The sequence below is a fragment of the Pinus tabuliformis genome, chromosome 4_2 (genome assembly GCF_031772625.1).
Source record: "Pinus tabuliformis cultivar Carrire ecotype Pingquan chromosome 4_2, CPIR1, whole genome shotgun sequence".
Lineage (NCBI taxonomy): Eukaryota > Viridiplantae > Streptophyta > Pinopsida > Pinales > Pinaceae > Pinus > Pinus tabuliformis.
Genome location: NC_142304.1, coordinates 453,178,491 through 453,199,511, shown reverse-complemented (window position 1 = coordinate 453,199,511; position 21,021 = coordinate 453,178,491). Strand labels below are relative to the sequence as shown.

General features: G+C 38.8%; 2 protein-coding genes across 2 annotated transcripts; both read left to right on the top strand.

The window, feature by feature from the left end:
• Positions 1-1,225: 1,225 nt before the first annotated feature.
• On the top strand, positions 1,226-2,154 carry LOC149169919 (uncharacterized). The gene is made up of 3 exons (XM_089427193.1): positions 1,226-1,498; positions 1,594-1,830; positions 1,933-2,154. The coding sequence occupies exons 1-3, from the start codon at positions 1,232-1,234 to the stop codon at positions 2,152-2,154; spliced, it is 726 nt and encodes a 241-aa protein (XP_089283319.1). The 5' UTR covers positions 1,226-1,231.
• A 9-nt stretch (positions 2,155-2,163) lies between these two features.
• Positions 2,164-3,614, top strand: LOC149169918 (uncharacterized). The gene is made up of 4 exons (XM_089427192.1): positions 2,164-2,448; positions 2,544-2,780; positions 2,884-3,091; positions 3,187-3,614. The coding sequence occupies exons 1-4, from the start codon at positions 2,164-2,166 to the stop codon at positions 3,426-3,428; spliced, it is 972 nt and encodes a 323-aa protein (XP_089283318.1). The 3' UTR covers positions 3,429-3,614.
• The last annotated feature ends 17,407 nt before the right edge of the window (positions 3,615-21,021 follow it).

Below are 21,021 nucleotides of genomic sequence, written 5' to 3'. Positions count from 1 at the left end.
TGCAGTAAATATAACTAAATACAATAATAACATTTTTCTTTTATAAGATGTCAAGTAGATAGCCATAAGAATATTTTAAAAATTTACCAAACATGATTTAAGTAACAAAATGACTTAACTATATTGGACATTTCTCCTATCCATCAAGTTTCCAAAAGATTTGATTTCAAAATGTACATTAATGTTAAACTTAAATATTGGACTCTGTAAGATCTCTTGAATATCTCCAACATTGTCATACGCTCTTGCACTAATGGGTTCCGTAACGAGGGCATAGAAATACCAACACCGATGCACTGAAACACACTCTCCTAAAAGAGAGGACGCGTTTCGATACAGCGATCACATGTTACTCCCCTGATCGTCGACAGTCTTCCGAATATTGAGTTTGGCCAAAAAAAAATATATCGTGAAGGGTTGGTAGATGGGCTCTATCCAGTATATAAAATTTTGACTAAAAGCGACTGCCATTTTTTTTTGGTCCCGGGACCATTTATTTCAAAACTCTGAACAGAAGCGATTTTTTATATTCTGTCGGGGCACTATTTACGCCGTAAGGCGTTTCCCTCTGAAAGAAATAGCCCCAGCCGACTCCGTGTCTTATTGTTGACCGTCGATTTAGGGTGTTAGACGATTAAACAAAATTTGATCGTTGATCGTAGGAAGCCGAACGATCAAAAGCAGTTTAGTTGTTGTAACAGAACGGTCGAAGAAATTGTCCAGGAATTTGATTAAAGATCCGTTAAGTGCGGCAAGAGGGACTGCAGAATGGCAGCTTCAAAATTCCCTTCGACGTCAGGTTCAACTCCAATCCTTCCCATATCTCAACCTCTACTCTCCAGCCCTGCGGCCCCAGTTTTCCTGTCCAAAGTCTCAGAAGGGGTGCAGTTTAGTTGTTGTAACAGAACCGTCGAAGAAATTGTCCAGGAATTTGATTAAAGATCCGTTAAGTGCGGCAAGAGGGACTGCAGAATGGCAGCTTCAAAATTCCCTTCGACGTCAGCTTCAACTCCAATCCTTCCCATATCTCAACCTCTACTCTCCAGCCCTGCGGCCCCAGTTTTCCTGTCCAAAGTCTCAGAAGCGGTTAAAAATGCAATGTACCATCGTCGGCCATGGCTGGAACTCGTGGATCACAACGCCTTCTCCAAACCTGAGTCCCTCGTTGAGGCAACATCCAGAATTCGGAGAAACTGGACCTATCTCCGCATTAATTTGCTTCAGAAGCAATATGTGCAAAATCGCTGATCCAACTGAGAAGGGTGTTTGGTGGAAAGATGAGACCAAGTGGGTTCTATATTCTCCAGAGGATGCAAGGAAAATTCTGAGAGCAAAGAAGAATGGGGACTCAAATATTACGTTGGGTTCTGTTAAATCTGTCAAGTACCCTTCAGGAAAGCTTTATGCCATAGACCTGGTGGCCATGAAGCAAACCAATGTAAACACTGGCTTCTCCAGAGATATCAAAATCATCAATTCTTGCCCTACTGATGATCAGGTGAGTATATATACCCTTCAGCTCTTTTGGGTAATGGTTTCTGTGGGATTTTTAAGAGTGTGTTCTTAGAACAATATCTTTGTTTCTTGAAACAGGAAGATGTAGAGTCTGATGAAGAAGATGGATTAGTCACATTCTCTCGTCCTGTTAAAGTTGAAGTGATTAACCAGAGAAGGGAGTCTGATAAGATTGTCAAGATGGTTCCTTCTGTCACTGTAGACCTTGAGAAATTGACTTCTCAATGCCTCCTGGAGGATGAGTGCAATTTGGTTCTAAAGCTTGCCAGGGCTGCAGCTGCCCAATCGGATCGCATCAATTCCCTCAGCAAAAAGGTGTGCATTCATAGATTATGAAACTTTATGATTCAAAAAGCTTGAATTCATTTTTTGTTTTAATTATTTGGGTAAGTAACATAAAAAACTTTGGAGTTACAGACTCTGGAGTTGCTGCTAGAGAAACTTACTAGCAAGGACTTTATAAAGAATGTGGTAAGGCATAAGATGCAGAGCAGAGGCTCTGAGTTGGTGTGGAAGGTCTGTCCCTGTCAATCATATGTCATAGGCCGAGTGGACAACCCCTCCATATATGGTCCTTTTCTTACCCAACTTTGCAAGATGGCAGAGGATGATCCCCTCTTTGTAGGTAAGGAGGATTGAATACTATCCATGATTCCTGGAATATGTTGGCATATGACCAGATATCCAATTGTTATTGAATTTCGGTGGAAAGATGAGACCAAGTGGGTTCTATATTCTCCAGAGGATGCAAGGAAAATTCTGAGAGCAAAGAAGAATGGGGACTCAAATATTACGTTGGGTTCTGTTAAATCTGTCAAGTACCCTTCAGGAAAGCTTTATGCCATAGACCTGGTGGCCATGAAGCAAACCAATGTAAACACTGGCTTCTCCAGAGATATCAAAATCATCAATTCTTGCCCTGCTGATGATCAGGTGAGTATATATACCCTTCAGCTCTTTTGGGTAATGGTTTCTGTGGGATTTTTAAGAGTGTGTTCTTAGAACAATATCTTTGTTTCTTGAAACAGGAAGATGTAGAGTCTGATGAAGAAGATGAATTAGTCACATTCTCTCGTCCTGTTAAAGTTGAAGTGATTAACCAGAGAAGGGAGTCTGATAAGATTGTCAAGATGGTTCCTTCTGTCACTGTAGACCTTGAGAAATTGACTTCTCAATGCCTCCTGGAGGATGAGTGCAATTTGGTTCTAAAGCTTCCCAGGGCTGCAGCTGCCCAATCGGATCGCATCAATTCCCTCAGCAAAAAGGTGTGCATTCATAGATTATGAAACTTTATGATTCAGAAAGCTTGAATTCATTTTTTGTTTTAATTATTTGGGCTAAGTAACATAAAAAACTTTGGAGTTACAGACTCTGGAGTTGCTGCTAGAGAAACTTACTAGCAAGGACTTTATAAAGAATGTGGTAAGGCATAAGATGCAGAGCAGAGGCTCTGAGTTGGTGTGGAAGGTCTGTCCCTGTCAATCATATGTCATAGGCCGAGTGGACAACCCCTCCATATATGGTCCTTTTCTTACCCAACTTTGCAAGATGGCAGAGGATGATCCCCTCTTTGTAGGTAAGGAGGATTGAATACTATCCATGATTCCTGCAATATGTTGGCATATGACCAGATATCCAATTGTTACTGAATTTCGCTGGTGTTAATTGCAGATCATCTTTACAGCATAGCAGAGAAAGGTTTTAGTACAGAAGGTGATTCTGTTGAGTACTTGTTTAACAACGGAAGGCGACTTACTAGAGTCTTGCCATTGCCAAGTGAAGGAGGTAGGGTATCTGTATATCTAGCCATATCAAAATCTGTACAGGAGAGAAGGGATATCCCACTGTCCAAAGGCGGTGCATTGCATCTGGCCGAACTAGTGTCAGTGGGTCATTCTGGCTATTCCTACTGAGCAATTCCTTTACGAGTATATGGCTAAGGTACTAATTATTTTGCTTTTGGAACATATTAGACACTCTGTGTAAATTTCAAGTGAACGTAAACGCTTTTTATAAGACTTCTGGAAAGCATGGAAACCAAAGAGAAAGTAGTAAAGGTTAAGTTATGATATGGTTTTGAGTGGATAACTTCCATTAAATAATACAGATGACTAGTGATTTTCTCTCGACGAGTTATGTCCTGTCCATACAAAGTATGTGGGATTAGATTAGTATAGATTCAGATTACTGGTTTTCTCCTGTTCCCTGTTTGAATGGTTTGCTCCGAATTAGTTTAATTATGCTGTAGGGGTTGCTGTAATGGTGGTTTATATTTTTGTTTGAATGTTTTGTTCTGAATTAGTTTTTTATTTTTGTTTGGATGTTTTGTTCTGAATTAGTTTAATTATGTTCAGGAATTTTGATTTTTAAATAAATGAGTGGACACAGTTTGATTTTAAAAGAATATTTTTCTTTTAATAGATTTTTAGAAGAAAAATGTTGGCTTTTATATATATAATTAAAAGTTTATTAGTGAGAACATATCAGAAAAGACTGATTGGCCAAACAGAGAATAAGATGTGCACCAATACATACAACTGAGAGAAGATAGACATATCAATATACAAACATGCATGCTTGTATGTCTGAATATAACATCTGGTTTAGTCAATCCTTAAAACACAAATCCAAAAATGCAAAAACAGAGCAAAAAACTGTGGCATCTGTCAGCCCATCAGAATGTTGGCTAAAGATCAGAAAACTAGTAAAACAGGATCCATTTTTATGGCAAGTTGATCTCGCCTTCCTCTCTAATGAGATGATCTATTATTAGTTTGTAATACATGATACCATATTGTCCTTGTAGACCCCCATTAGACAGTCTGTCCGCATCCTTGTTGTCCTCTCTGTATACATGTGCCATGGAGTAGGAAGAGAGAGAGGCCAGCACATGTTTAATCCTGTTAATCCATCCAGTTAATAGAGGTGGGTGGAATGCAGAGTGTCCCTGTATTTCTGCTATGGAGGTTTTGGAATCTCCATAAACTTAATAGAGGTGGGTCAAATGCAGAGTGTCCCTGTATTTTTGCTATGGAAGTTTTGGAATCTCCATAAATGTTGACGATATGCAGATGTTTCTATTTGGCAAACCAAAACAACCCCAAAATGCCATGATTTCACCTCTTATATTAGTGCCAAAACCTCCATTTAAATATTTAAATGATGTCAAATACATCATCTAAATATTTAAATAATTTTTCAATTTCATTTCCATATCTAAATATTTAAATAGAGGATTTCAAAGATTTATATATATACAAGAAACTCTCGGAATTTAGAATGTAGCTTTACCCCGTTATGGATAAAAGTTATCTAATATCTTTAATAGGAAAGGAAATGAAGGGAAACATTGATTTCGAAATTACATTAATCATATCTAAATAGTGTCTTATTGTTGACCAAAATTTGGTAGGAAGCCGAACGATTAAAAGCAGTTTAGTTGATCGTTGGAAGCCGAACGATTAGAATCAGTTCTCCTGTCATTCTCCTGTTGTATTCCTTCTGCCCTTGCGAGCTGCTTAGTTTATTCCTTGTTAAGTTCATTATTTTGACCTTTTACGCGCCGTCTCATTCGCCCAATCTCAGGTTCTCGCTCACTAATTTTCGGTTCAAAGGTTTTATCAGAGCTTTCCAAGGCTGTTTGTAGGGCATTTCAAGTTCTCAGGTCGGAATTCGACCTCTCTGTTATCCACCAGGTTGGCATTAACTAACCCTTTACCCACATTTTTTGGATCTACAAAAAGCCTGTTTAAATTTCTGTATCTCAATTGATCACGGTAGAACAGATTCCTTCATTTTATATATTTAATCAGGCTTTACGGGGATTACTTCTGGGTTTATCGTTATTTTGTTTTAAATGCTAGTCCCCGTTATCTGGGTAAAAATACTGTATCGTTTAATTGCAATTTATGGATGGATTTGATTTGAAAAGCTCGACAGTGTCCTCCACCCTGCACGCTCTGTAAAGCGCTTTGATGAAAGAACTGAAAATACATATGTGCTTTCACTCCTTCAAATGCTTTGAATGCATAACCCCTTTTACCTATTTCACACTGACAGTAAATGACAATGTTTGCTTCAATCATAGATCAACGCTGATTCATGTTGATTCTGTCTTAAAAAAGAAAAAGAAAAAAACGCACCATCATATATTAATGAAACAGACATGGTTACAGAGCATGGTTTTAAAAACCCCGATGCAGAGAAAGAAAGACGTTAGATCCAGCGATAAATCTGCGCAATATACATCAAGAACATCAACATTATCAGAAAATACCCATAGGCAAGAGGTTTATCCAGAGCAGGAGAAAAACAATAACTAGCACCACAAAACAGAAATGAAAAAGACTACCAAAATCAAATATCAGAAAACATTAGCTTGAGAGAGCCCCGTCATACAAAAATTAGGGCCACAAAGCAGGATGCCCATCACAGAAACGGATCTGGAGAGGAGCTAGAAAGCAATTTGGCCCGATCGAATAAGAGAGTCTGCGGAGAATTCCTGAAAGTAGATTGAGCCAGGAAGGGAAGAAACTCCTCTTTATGACAATTTATCAGCTTCCTTGTTATGCTCACAATTTATGTGCGAGACGGAGATCAGACGGAAAGATTGAGACAGATTCTGGATCATCTGCTGCCAAGAGATGAGATTCAGAGTCTGGAGATTGCAACAGCTCTTGGCCCAGGCGATTATAACTCTAGAGTCCCCATCTATGTTAGTCAAACCAATCCAGGGTCCTTAAAAAAGGACTGAGGACATGAGAGTGGGGATGGATTGAGCTCGACTACCTCTAAACTCTAATTTAATGGAAGCTTATTGATCTCTCAAGCGTATATTGTTTTGTCATGGTGAAATTTGTGGAAACCAAACTTCCCACTTATCTCTTAAACCTCACAATCATTAAACTACACATACTTATTAAACTACCAAAAAAAAAAAAAAACCTTTAAACCTAAAAAACAAAAACCTCAAGCTTACGGGTCCTTAGGAAGCTAATGTGATGAGCCTGGTTTACCTCAAGCTTACGGGTCCTAAGGAAGCTGTTGCAACGAGCCTGGTTTAATTACCCGCCATTCTTTTCTTATCGAGATTGCAGATTCAGATTATTTTGGAAATATGAAATACCATCCCTTATTGTCAAAATTTCAGAATATTTCTGAATCTGCAATTCCATTACACTCAAATTTAAGTCCCAGATAATTGAAATTTGTTGGAACTAGTCATACTCGAAGAAGACCTTACGCATGACAGGTTGAAACCCACGACCACACTGGCAGGACCGTCTAGAACTGCAACGAGTATAATACAACATTGAAGACTTCAGATCCAATTATATGGATTTCGAATTCATTCGGGTCAACAGAAAAATTAAAACAAATATTAAATTTATTTTTAAAATAATTACGGGGATTACTTCTGGGTTTATCCTTATTTTGTTTTAAATGCTAGTCCCCGTTATCTGGGTAAAAATACTGTATCGTTTAATTGCAATTTATGGATGGATTTGAATCATTGGCCCTTATTTCCTTTCTTTGGGTTCAGATCATTCAAGCCTTTAGTTTGCTTGATCAGGATGCCTCAAATTCAGTACTCAGATAAATACACTGATGATACTTATGAATACAGGGTTGTAACTCAGAGCTTGCGCTATTTTTTTTGTTAAATAAAATATTTGTTTTGGTTTTTGGCTGGATGGTGGACTTTCAGATCCACTCAACAAACCGCATACTACATCTATCATTGACAACCTCCTATTCATTTAACCCTATACATACATACAATTGCAGTTGCCCTTCATTGCCACTGTAATTTGGAGCCTGGTTCTTTATTATTCAAAGAAAACGCTCTACCTGTAAACTCCTTCAATGCACTGTCATTCACATGGCAGAACATATTCTCCCATTCATGGGGTTTGATGGCCCTGTTGCTAAGGCCTGGAGCTCGATCTTGGGACACAACATTCCTATACTCTTTCCAATCCACGACATACGCAGACACCCTCCTCCGAAACTTAGCCTTGAATTCACTCCAAGCCTGGTACTTGTAGTGATTGATCACTGTCCTCTGGGCCTTCACATACACTGTTTTGTATGCCTTCTTCAACCGAAAGTGGTGTATTACATTGAGCAACTTAGGAGAGGCAGCTTCCAAAAGAAGTATGGATTTGTAGCGCTTCAGCTTCCTTTCCCTGCAAGTGTACCCTTGAGTAACCCCTCTCTGCGGGTGCTCCCGGAGGCTCGAGGGTCCAAAATTTCTGCATCTCAAAGAAATTTGCCCTGTCAATGCAGCCACCGGTTTACTAAGATTTATTACTAATCGCCTTAGAGTTGCTTTTGATGCAGTATTCTTTAATGGGTACCCAATATTGGGTATCTTAGAGTGTGGGTATGCTTGATTGCTGGCTATCTAGGTGGTGAGTTGAATATCTGTAATTAGAGTTTTATTCAAGCTTACGGGTCCTAAGGAAGCTGTTGCAACGAGCCTGGTTTAATTACCCGCCATTCTTTTCTTATCGAGATTGCAGATTCAGATTATTTTGGAAATATGAAATACCATCCCTTATTGTCAAAATTTCAGAATATTTCTGAATCTGCAATTCCATTACACTCAAATTTAAGTCCCAGATAATTGAAATTTGTTGGAACTAGTCATACTCGAAGAAGACCTTACGCATGACAGGTTGAAACCCACGACCACACTGGCAGGACCGTCTAGAACTGCAACGAGTATAATACAACATTGAAGACTTCAGATCCAATTATATGGATTTCGAATTCATTCGGGTCAACAGAAAAATTAAAACAAATATTAAATTTATTTTTAAAATAATTACGGGGATTACTTCTGGGTTTATCGTTATTTTGTTTTAAATGCTAGTCCCCGTTATCTGGGTAAAAATACTGTATCGTTTAATTGCAATTTATGGATGGATTTGAATCATTGGCCCTTATTTCCTTTCTTTGGGTTCAGATCATTCAAGCCTTTAGTTCGCTTGACCAGGATGCCTCAAATTCAGTACTCAGATAAATACACTGATGATACTTATGAATACAGGGTTGTAACTCAGAGCTTGCGCTATTTTTTTTGTTAAATAAAATATTTGTTTTGCTTTTTGGCTGGATGGTGGACTTTCAGATCCACTCAACGAACCGCATACTACATCTATCATTGACAACCTCCTATTGATTTAACCCTATACATACATACAATTGCAGTTGCCCTTCATTGCCACTGTAATTTGGAGCCTGGTTCTTTATTATTCAAAGAAAACGCTCTACCTGTAAACTCCTTCAATGCACTGTCATTCACATGGCAGAACATATTCTCCCATTCATGGGGTTTGATGGCCCTGTTGCCAAGGCCTGGAGCTCGATCTTGGGACACAACATTCCTAGACTCTTTCCAATCCACGACATACGCAGACACCCTCCTCCGAAACTTAGCCTTGAATTCACTCCAAGCCTGGTACTTGTAGTGATTGATCACTGTCCTCTGGGCCTTCACATACACTGTTCTGTATGCCTTCTTCAACTGAAAGCGGTGTATTACATTGAGCAACTTAGGAGAGGCAGCTTCCAAAAGAAGTATGGATTTGTAGCGCTTCAGCTTCCTTTCCCTGCAAGTGTACCCTTGAGTAACCCCTCTCTGCGGGTGCTCCCGGAGGCCCGAGGGTCCAAAATTTCTGCATCTCAAAGAAATTTGCCCTGTCAATGCAGCCCCCGGTTTACTAAGATTTATTACTAATCGCCTTAGAGCTGCTTTTGATGCAGTATTCTTTAATGGGTACCCAATATTGGGTATCTTAGAGTGTGGGTATGCTTGATTGCTGGCTATCTAGGTGGTGAGTTGAATATCTGTAATTAGAGTTTTATTTAACCCAAATGGATTATTTTGATGATTGGGCATTATGTGTCATCTCCAGACATGTGGTTCTCCTTTCGGAAACTGCCAGATTGCTTCCCAAGAACCGACTTCTCAATGAAGTAAGCACCGCATTTTTGTTCTCAAATGCTATTTTCAATGCAAATGCATATGTTCTGCCAACTTCCCTATGTGGTAATGAGCACCTAGTTTGTTTTCAAATGCCATTTTTAATGCAAATGCATCTGTTTTGCCAACTTCCCAATGTGTAATCAGCACCTAATTTCTTTTCAAATGCCATTTTTAATGCGACAGAGAACAAACTTACTCCAAACACTTAAGCGATAAAAGCAACACAAGATTTCAAGTATTCAAACCGTGTTAATGATGCCTGTCATGAATTAACATGTATTCTTAGTCGTGGAATAGGCCTTAAGCCAGGGGCAGACCCTGCATCCAATTTTGAGCTTTTCATTCTTTGTTGGACAAGCCTTTGGTTTTAGACCTGCTTGATTTTTGTCAAGTGAAAATAAGAACCTCACAGTCAGTATATAAAAGGATGTAATGTCAAATATCTTAATAAAATTGAAGGAATCATTGCCCATGATATCTGGAATTTATTAAGAAATTTGCTTTTGCCGAGCTGAAGGATCGACGACCGTTCCAATCCCACAATCATATTTGTTAACTTCAAAATCTCCTTATAAGATGTATTTGAAATTCTTTGTCATGATGGCCCTCCACCCAAGACAACCTATTGATGTCTAGATTGAAGGTTTTCCATGAATTTATGTAGGTCCCTTTAAAGTTAGAATGCCAGGTAATTAAATAAATGCAGAGAAGGAGACGATGTGTCCACGTTGTTCTTACATTGCAAATCATTTCCTGGAAGTTTGGACATATATTAAATAAATGCCTGATCACTGCTTTTGGTCAGTTACAATCAGATGCATATTAAAGTTTCTTTGAGATATTTATAGTTTTATCTTTGAGTGTGGGTATGCTTGATTGCTGGTTGTCTAGATGGTGAGTTGAATATCTGTAATTAGGGTTTTATTTCACCCAAATGGATTATTTTGATGATTGGGCGTTATGTGTCATCTCCTGACATGTGGTTCTCCCTCCGGACACTGCCAAATTGCTTCCCAAGAACTGACTTCTCAATGAGGTAAGCACCGCATTTTTTTTCTCAAATGCTATTTTTAATGCAAATGCATCTGTTTTGCCAACTTCCCAATGTGGTAATCAACACCTAATTTGTTTTCAAATGCCATTTTTAATGCGCTAATCTGTTTGTTTGTTTTATTTTTTATTTTTATTATTATAAACATATTAATAATTTTAACCAAATTGATATTCTTTTTGGTCCATAACAAATGGCGAGCCATTGGAGTTCAACAGTCTCATGGATGGGTGCACTATGCCATTCATCGTCCTGAGCCACACATCATGTTATTCAGAAGACCTTTGAATTACCAGCAAAACCAGCAGCAACAGGCTGGGGCTCAATCTCAACCTATGGGTCTGAAAGCCCATTGAGTTCTATTGTGGGCAAAGCGGGGGCTCACTCTCAACCTATGGATCTGAAATCCCAATGAGTTTTATTGTGGGCAAAGCGGATTGGCCTGCCTGATGTGCTCAATTTTGAATGATTGATTGGATTTTATTAAATAAATAATTGAGAGAAACGAAGAATAATAATTTGTATAATTTTGATTAAGGATTTATTTTATTTTAGGCAATTTATTGACTAGGTTTAGTTTGAATGATTGAATTATTATAATATTTATTATTTTGAATCAAAATACAATTCTTTCAATTTAACATTTCTATCGGCCTCTCTTTGCACCTTTTGGGGCAATTGCTAGTTATATTAAGTTACTTGAAAAATCATTCTCCTACAATGTATTTTAGGTATCAGAGGAGGGAAACAGTTATTTCCATTGATTGAGGAATCATTTAGGCAATTTCAGTCTTGTAGAAAAGATTCGTGTTGGTTCAGCCTGGGCTCGAAACTTTTTCGTTGTCATCTAATTAATGGATGCATTAGATTGACCATAACAAAATATCCATTTTCAAAGTACACATAACTAACTATTGCAATTGTAACTCATTATCATCCACCCTTGCTTTCAACAATGTCCATTCACATGTCGCTATTCTTCTCCACTCTATGCCTTACGGCGTTTCCTTTGCAACATAAGGTGCAAATGCTAGTTATTTCTAAATGGAAGTTTCAGATCCGTTCAAACTTTACTAGATCCGCCGTTACTTTTTCTTTTGTGACTATATTCTTAACCCGATTGTGGATTCGGCGAAAGATACGCGAAAATACTAGACATTGCGGCTATGGAATATCCCATATGAGCTTCGTTCCGGAATCTTCCATGCATCTCAAACGCAGAGCCTATGCATGTACATTCTTCTGCGATGCTTTCGGCCCTGGTCATTCACCCATTCATTTAGATCTTAATCGCCCTCCACCAGAAAGAGCTATGCAGAATTAATGGTTTTGAATCTCCTTTTTCTTTTTGTCAACGAAAAAGATAGTACAGTTTTGGCAAGTGTCTGGAGATTCAATACTACTTATTAATTGGGTACATGACCAATGAAATTTCACAATTTGGGGATTTTGCCGTGAGTTAATGAGATATTTAGTTTAAAAGAGATATTTAACATGTTCACCCTTTCTATGGAGGATTTTAAACTGAGGTATGGAATCTGGGTCACAAAATTACAGGTTCCATTAGTATTATTATAGACTTTCCATTGGCAGGGTGCTGACAGTACCATATTACTCCAATTCTATGGAGGATTTTAAACTGAGGTATGGAATCTGGGTCACAAAATTACAGATTCCATTATTATTATCATAGACTTTACATTGGAAGGGTGCTGACAGTACCAAGTACACCAGAATTATTAATTTTTTGCTATGGTCTTCTAAAGTATTTCTGTATATATAGTTTCTTTAAAATGTTTGTATGTATGTCAGCATAAAACTATATATATATATATATATATATATATATATATATATTTGTATGCAAGCATTATATATGTGTGTTTTTTTACAGACTATATCGCGGTTCTGGTTATCTAACTTTGTAACAGTTTTTCGGATGGCCTTTTACCAAATTTTGAACAGTACTATGTGCTGGACATGTATCTGCAAAATGGCCCCAATAGGGTGTTAAGTATCTTGATTATTGAGACGTCATGTATCTGCAAAATGGCCCCCAATGGGTTGTTAAGTATCTTGATTATTGAGACGTCACAGTGTTGTGGGGTTAGGCTTTAGGCTTTGTTAATTTAACTGGTATCCCGAAACTTTATGGTTGATCTACCTAAATTTGCCACTCTGTATCTACAACCCACTCAAAAACACCTTATTTCCTTTTTCTCGAAAGAAAAAACACCGAAAACACGATTCGATAGCGTGATGTAACTCTATATATGTACTAAACACATTGGGACCGACCAGGCAAAGAATATTAAAGTGCGCGGCAGAGAATGAATTCTAATTCATTTGTACGTTGAAAGGGATTGAAGCCATTGTTTGAAAAAATTCAAGAGCTGCCGCAGTTGTATGAAAAATCGACCAGTAAGAAGTGTTACCTTTTCCTCCCCTATCCGAGCGGAAAAGGGAATTGCAAGCAGAGCTTATCTTGCATTGGATGCTGTCCGGCAGGCTTGGTTTATCGGCCAGACCCTAATTGCAATTGGATGCCGTCAGCCTGGCAGAACATATCCCACGGCTCAGCCGCTTATCTTCTTGCATTCACGATTTCCATTCATCCATGGACTTCCGACTTGGAATAAAGCGATGGATGTGCCGAAAGTGTAAAATGGAATATAAACTCCCGGGAGAAACGTACCAGGTGAAATTAAATGACTAGAAGAAACAACAACTCGTAGTGGCAATTTGCAAATAATACGCAACCCCGATCTCAACTCGTCGCAAATAATATGCACGCTGATAGCGTCAAACAATATTGTTTGTGTTGGAACGATAATTTTAAACTGCCGCGAGCTGAACAGCGATGGACTTTCCGTGAGATGCGATGTGATCGCATATCGCACTTCCCCTCATCACCCTTCGTTCCATGTCTCTATTTTCTGCGATGCGATATTTGCGATGCGATCGCAGATCGCATGATTTAAAGGTGATAGAGGCGGTGGAAAATCTTTTCTCCTTTTGGGATGCGATGGTGTGATAAGTCATGCATTAAATTCCAGCAAGATATTTTTCAACCGTGTAATTAATGATATTTACTAGGGTTGGTAAATGTAGGTGAAAATCTTAAATTTTACTATTTTTTTATTTCACGGAAGTAGGGAAAAGCAACACGTATTGTGAAGATATTTTGTGTTGTTCAATATAAAACAAATGCAAAGAGCAGAGACGTGTAGAGCGAGAGAGCATTAGCTAAGAAGTTTCTTTTTCTTGCAACGCACAGCAGTGCTGAAGATTTAATTTTCTGAGAATCAGATTCTGGAACCGAAGTTCCTGTTGTAAATCCCTCTGAGTTGAGGAAGACAAATTCTGTAACAGTTTTTATTATTGTTTTATAATAAAGATCCTGTAGAAAACCAGAGCGTTGTTCTCTGTGTCATTTTTTTTGTTATGTTTGAAATCAACAGAAATTTCCATCATGGTATCAGAGCTAGTCTAGGCACTCAGTGATTCAAAAATAAGAGTTTGTTTTTTCACTGTAGTAGCTGTAAGAAGCTTATTGAGCATATTTTTTTTTCCAGCAGAGAAAGTTTTTGCTTGTTTTTTTTTACAGTCAGTATCTCTTCTTTATTTTTCACAAGTTAAGATGGCAGATGCTGGAACTGGTTTGACGAATCCCCAACTGCCACAGTTTAATGGGAAAAACTACAGCTATTGGTCAATAACAATGAAAGCATTGTTTGCTTCTCAAGGAATATGGGAGCTGGTTGAAACTGGCTATGCTGAACCTGCAGATGCAACAGCGTTGGCCGCTTTAACAGCAGCAGAAAGAGACCAGTTGAAGAGTGACAAGAAGAAGGATGCCAAAGCCCTCTTTTTCCTCTTCCAATCAGTGCATGAAAGTGTTTTTCCACGGATTGCAGCAGCAACAAAATCCAAAGAGGCATGGGATATTCTCCAAACTGCCTATCAAGGCATGGAGAAGGTGAAGACTGCAAAGTTGCAGATGTTGAGGAAAGACTTTGAAAATCTCAGCATGAAGGAATCTGAAACAATAGATTCATTCTTCACTCAGGTTATTGGCTTAATAACCCAGATAAGATCTCATGGTGAGATTCTTGAAGAAAGAAGGATTGTAGAGAAAATCTTGAGATGTTTACCCTCAAGGTTTGAATCTATTGTGGTAGCAATAGAAGAAACAAAAGATCTCTCACAGTTCACTGTAGATGAACTGAGTGCTTCTCTTTTGTCTCATGAACACAGACTGAGTAGAGGAACAGATTCCTCTTTTGAGCAAGCATTTAAGACTCAGATGTCTTTTGGCCAAAGAAGAGGTCGAGGCAGAGCAAATAACAGAGGTCGTGGAAGAAGCCAAAACAGAGGAAGAAATTATCCTGCAAGCACAAGCGGAAGGAGCAGTAATCAGAACCAAGATGAAGGTTCAAGCAAACAGCAAGCTCATGGACAAAGGTATGATAAATCCCAAGTCCAATGTCATTATTGTAAGAAATATGGGCATTATGCCAATGAATGTAGGAAAAAGCAAAATGACATGAATAATAAGCAAAATGCTAATTTTGCAAATGAAGAAGATAAGAACCCAAAGAACGTGCTGTTAACATGTAACATTGCACAAGACAAACAAGAATATTTTTGGTTCTTAGACTCAGGTTGTAGTAATCACATGACTGGAAATATTGCAATGTTTGCCAATCTAAATGAAAATGTGAAATCTGAGGTAACAACTGGGACTGATGATACGATATCTGTCAAGGGTAAGGGCAGAGTCAGTATCTGAGCAAAAAATGGAGAACAGATGATTGTGCCAGAGGTATACTATGTACCTGGCCTGAAATGTAATCTTTTGAGCATTGGACAGCTCATAAACAAAGGTTACAACGTGTTCTTCAAAGATGATTTGTGTACAATCATAGACATACCTCCAAGTAAGAAGATCATTGCACAGGTGCAGATGACCAGCAATAGAATGTTTCCTCTCAAACTCAGGGTAGATTTGAAGGAAGGCAGAACTATTGCGGCTGTAACACAAGAAGTCTTTCAGGAACAACTGAAAGATGTGAATTGGTTGTGGCATTTGAGATTTGGACATCTCAATTTCAGAGGCTTGAATCTGTTGCACAGAAAGGGAATGGTAAAGGGATTACCATTGATCGAGAAACCAGACAGCCTTTGTGAAGGCTGCATCTTGGGCAAGCAACACAAAGAAAGCTTTCCAGCAGGAAAGAGTATAAGGGCAAAAGCACCATTGGAAATTGCTCATTCTGATGTGTGTGGACCGATGCAAACACCATCATTTTCCGGAAACAAATATGTTTTAACTTTCATTGATGATTACACAAGAAAGACATGGGTGTATATGCTGAAACAGAAGAGTGAAGTGTTTGAGAAATTTCGCCACTTCAAAACTCTTGTTGAAAAGCAGTGTGGGCATTATATCAAAGAGCTTAGAACAGATAGAGGAGGAGAGTACATCTCCCAAGACTTTCTGCGTTTTTGCAGAGAGAATGGCATACGAAAGGAGTTCACCGCAAGGTATACACCTCAGCAGAACGGTGTCGCCGAAAGGAAGAATAGGACCATTCTTGACATGGTCAGAAGTATGCTAAAGGCAAAGCACTTGCCGCATGAGTATTGGGCAGAAGCTGTTACCTGCGCAGTTTACATCTTGAATAGATGCCCAACTAAAGCTGTCATGAACAGAATACCAGAAGAAGCATGGAGTGGTCAAAAGCAAATAGTCACTCACATGAGAGTATTCGGTTGTGTGGCATATGCACATGTACCGGATCAGCTAAGGAAAAAGCTTGATAGTAAGGGGGAGAAGTGTGTCTTTATTGGCTATTGTGATGAGTCAAAAGCATACAAACTCTATAATCCATCCACCAAGAAATTGATAGTAAGCAGAGATGTGCAATTCATTGAAGATGAAGCTTGGGATGGAAGCTTAGAGAAGACAGTGAATGTGAAGACAATTGTGTCTCACGAAGAAGAAGAGGAAGGGACAGCAGCAAATAATCCTTCCTTGGTGGCTCCTCCTACACCACAGCAAGTACAACAATCCACACCACAAACTGGAATCCGAACAGCCTTAAGAAGTCAAGGAAGTGCTTCTCCAAGCACACCATAGGGATCAGCAATACCCTCAAGTTCGGATGGAACTCCAAGCACACCAAGAAGACCAAGATTCAGAAATCTGAATGAGATTTATGAACAAGGAGAGGTAAGTAACAATACCGGTCTGAATTCATTATTCGCCTTGTATTGTCATGTTGATGACCCAGTCCATTTTGAAGATGCTGTAAATGAAGATAAATGGATTGAAGCAATGAATGAAGAAATTGGTGCAATTGAAAAGAGTAAAACATGGGAGTTAGTGGACCTCCCTGAAGGCAAAGATGCCATTGGAGTTAAGTGGGTCTATAAGACCAAAAGCAATGCTGAAGGCAAGATTGACAGACAAAAAGCAAGACTTGTTGTGAAAGGCTACAAGCAGCAACAAGGCAAAGATTATGATGAAACCTTTGCACCAGTAGCAAGGATGGAAACAGTCAGAATAGTGTTGTCCATTGCGGCACAACACAAATGGAAGATTTATCAGATGGATGTTAAATCTGCATTCCTGAATGGGGTGTTAAAAGAAGAGGTTTATGTTGATCAACCTTCGGGCTATGAAGTTGAAGGCCAAGAGCATAAAGTTTGCAAACTCAAGAAGGCTCTTTATGGGCTGAAGCAAGCTTCAAGAGCATGGTACAGCATAATAGATGATTATCTGATTGAAAATGGGTTTGACAAGTGTGATGGTGAATCCACACTCTACATAAAGGAGAATGACGGTAAGATTATTATTGTTGTTTTATATGTAGATGATTTGATTTTTACTAGCAATGATGCGTCTCTCATTGCTGATTTTAAAGCAGTCATGAAAAGTGAATTTGAAATGACTGACTTGGGCTTCTTAAGATATTTTCTTGGAATTGAAGTAGACCAAAGCGAAAATGGCATTTTCATTTCACAAGATAAATATGTAGAAGCGGTGTTAAAGAGATTTAACATGCAGAACAGCAAGGCAGCTGTGACTCCAACTGTAGTGGGGTTGAAATTGACCAAAGAAGACAGCAGCAAGGATTTTGATCCAAAATTGTACAAGAGCATAGTTGGCAGCCTTATGTACTTGACTGCAACTAGGCCGGACATTATGCATGCTGCGAGTTTAATCTCCAGATTTATGGAATGACCGAAAGAGACTCATTTGCAGGCAGCCAAGAGGATTCTAAGGTATGTGAATGGAACGAAGGGGTTTGGTATTTTATACTCTTCTTCTGAAAGTTTCATATTGACAGGTTACACTGACAGTGATTGGGCTGGAAGTGTTGATGATAGAAAAAGCACATCAGGATATGTGTTTCATATGGGATCGGGAGCCATCTCATGGGCTTCCAAGAAGCAACCAGTCGTAGCTTTATCAACAGCAGAGGCAGAATATGTGGCAGCAACAGCAGCAGCATGCCAAGCAGTATGGCTGAGAAGAGTTCTCAGAGATTTGTGTCATGAACAGGAAAAGGGCACAACCATTTACTGCGACAATAGCTCAGCAATAGCATTGTCTAAAAATTCTGTTTTTCATAAAAGGACAAAGCACATAGACACCAAATTTCACTTCATACGTGAATTGGTTAACAATGGTGAGATTGTTTGCAGCACTGCAGAACAGAGGATCAGCTAGCTGATATCTTGACAAAACCATTGGCAAAGAAAAGCTTTGATCATTTCAGGAAATGCCTGGGTATGCAAAATAAACACAGCAGTTAAAATTAAGGGGGAGTGTTGGAACGATAATTTTAAACTGCCGCGAGCTGAACAGTGATGGATTTTCCGTGCGATGCGAGGTGATCGCATATCGCACTTCCCCTCATCACCCTTCGTTCCATGTCTCTATTTTCTGCGATGCGATCTTTGCGATGCGATCGCAGATCGCATGATTTAAAGGTGATAGAGGCGGTGGAAAATCTTTTCTCCTTTTGCGATGCGATGGTGTGATAAGCCATGCATTAAATTCCAGCAAGATATTTTTCAACCATGTAATTAATGATATTTACTAGGGTTGGTAAATGTAGGTGAAAATCTTAAATTTTACTATTTTTTTATTTCACGGAAGTAGGGAAAAGCAACACGTATTGTGAAGATATTTTGTGTTGTTCAATATAAAACAAATGCAAAGAGCAGAGACGTGTAGAGCGAAAGAGCATTAGCCAAGAAGTTTTTTTTTCTTGCAACGCACAGCAGTGCTGAAGATTTAATTTTTTGAGAATCAGATTCTGGAACCGAAGTTCCTGTTGTAAATCCCTCTGAGTTGAGGAAGACAAATTCTGTAACAGTTTTTATTATTGTTTTATAATAAAGATCCTGTAGAAAACCAGAGCGTTGTTCTCTGTGTCATTTTTTTTGTTATGTTTGAAATCAACAGAAATTTCCATCAGTTTGTTGCAGTGCATATCCTATTTTGGGAACTATAAGTTTAGGATGTATAATTTGTACACATTTAAATGCTAATAAAGTTTTAAGGAATTTGAATTTATCTATAAATTTTAGAATCTTAATTTAAATATTCAAAATAGAGAATCTTACTCACGTTTTTATAGTCAAATGATACATTTAAATTTTAACTTATCTATAATTATTAGTTTTTAGTATTGATTTATTTTTTTTATCAAATAAAAGTGGGACTTTTTATTAATCTACAAAAATACATAATGTACAAAGAGGAGCACCAGCTCTGTGAAAACTACAAAGGAGCTATAACCAAAACCTCTCTCCAACCTAGTGTGCAGAGAAACCAAGAAATACCCATGAACAATCCGCCTGTGGGTTATGGCCCACAAAACCTATCGGAAGCGTTCATTTGAGGCTTTAAGCCTTAAAACCCGACCACAACACTTTATCGGGTTTTCCTTTTAAAAACCGGGACCATTCATTATATCGGAATACAAAGGAATACACGGGAAATCCCGCTCAACACCCATAAGGCCGGACTTCAAAAATTTTACACCCGCGATTATAAATATTGGCGGGTCCGCACTCCCGGTCCATCGGCGTTCCGCTGTGCTCTCCATTCACCGATCTCCGATCGGCCCAATCTCCACCATCGATTCCATTTTCTGATCCAACGGATATCGATGCGTCACTTAATTGCCCATCAGTGTATCACAATTCTATCTCCGTCATCCCTTGACCTCTCTCTATTGTGATTTGCGATTAGATCTTGGCCGTTGATCTAGCGCTCGATCCGACGGTTGTCGCTGGCCTGATCAACCAACTTGCACGACAAACCTCAACCGTTGATCTACTCACACTAGATCCAACGACTATTAGGGATTTTGGGTGGACAAGTAGCATGAGGATTAACCGCCGGAAAAGTGGTTTCCTCTCTCCTCCTCGTTGCTACGTGTTGCTTGATGAGTGGCATCGAGTGCTCACCCTTCAATACCGCTTAAGGGTTTGAGGTCACCTGAAATACCACTTTTACTGTTGCAAAACCATTTTCCCCGCGAATTAACTCTGTGCTCTTTCACCATTACTGTCTGTCGATCTGAAAGATCTGATGGTTCCCATTCCTTTCTGTCTACGTCGTTGATCTTCTGCTTATCGATGGATTTACACTTAAACCCCAGTTTCTCTGCCATACTCTATATTTACACAAAACACTCATATATCAACTTATTTAAATAGGCCACCATTCTATATCTTTCAGGTCCGTCTGTAGAATTAACCTACATGTAGTTTCCAGCCTGAAATCCATAGGATGATGGAGTTCAGGGCAAAATTTAGTCAGGTGCGTGTAATCCTGCCCGTTATTTACCTCTTGCTACTTCCCTGTGATTGGTCCACTTTCTTATGTTCTCATTAGTCGTCTCTCTACTTATTTCTCATTCTCTGAAAGTACTCTCTGTCTTTGGTGGTTTGTCTATGTGCAATCTCCCTGGGGGAGTTGACATCCAATGATATCTTCTATTACTTTTGAACAGAGTACTCCTTCATTCACCAAATGATCCACTAACCTATTGGTTGTTCTACGCACATGAACACAATTGAGGGTTCTCAGGGCTTTCAAGTGGGATTGTATATGTTGATAGACCTGTAATAACCTCCAATGTCTCGACACTCCTTCTGGTGTTGTGCCATTACATATTTTCCTGACCGAATTAATTATCAATTCAGAGTCAGCTTAAATGATACTATTATGTAAATTTGATTCAATCAAGATTTATGGGCATTTCTCTAGGGCCATGAGTTTCACCATATTATTAGTGGCCTTCCCCAAATTACTATGAAAGATGACTTTTATGTATCCCTGCTCATTTCTTATGACTCTGCCATAAACAACCACCCTAGGGTTTCCTTTAGAGGTTCCATCTATATTGAATTTCAAAAAACCATGAGGAGGAGGTTG

Bases quoted from the DNA above. Each gene is read 5' to 3' on its own strand.
- LOC149169919 (XM_089427193.1), top strand. From the start codon at position 1,232: ATGTGCAAAATCGCTGATCCAACTGAGAAGGGTGTTTGGTGGAAAGAT. The intron at 1,499-1,593 runs GTGAGTATATAT...TTCTTGAAACAG, and splicing joins CTTGCCCTACTGATGATCAG to GAAGATGTAGAGTCTGATGA. The intron at 1,831-1,932 runs GTGTGCATTCAT...TTGGAGTTACAG, and splicing joins TCAATTCCCTCAGCAAAAAG to ACTCTGGAGTTGCTGCTAGA.
- LOC149169918 (XM_089427192.1), top strand. From the start codon at position 2,164: ATGATTCCTGGAATATGTTGGCATATGACCAGATATCCAATTGTTATT. The intron at 2,781-2,883 runs GTGTGCATTCAT...TTGGAGTTACAG, and splicing joins TCAATTCCCTCAGCAAAAAG to ACTCTGGAGTTGCTGCTAGA. The intron at 3,092-3,186 runs GTAAGGAGGATT...TGTTAATTGCAG, and splicing joins GGATGATCCCCTCTTTGTAG to ATCATCTTTACAGCATAGCA.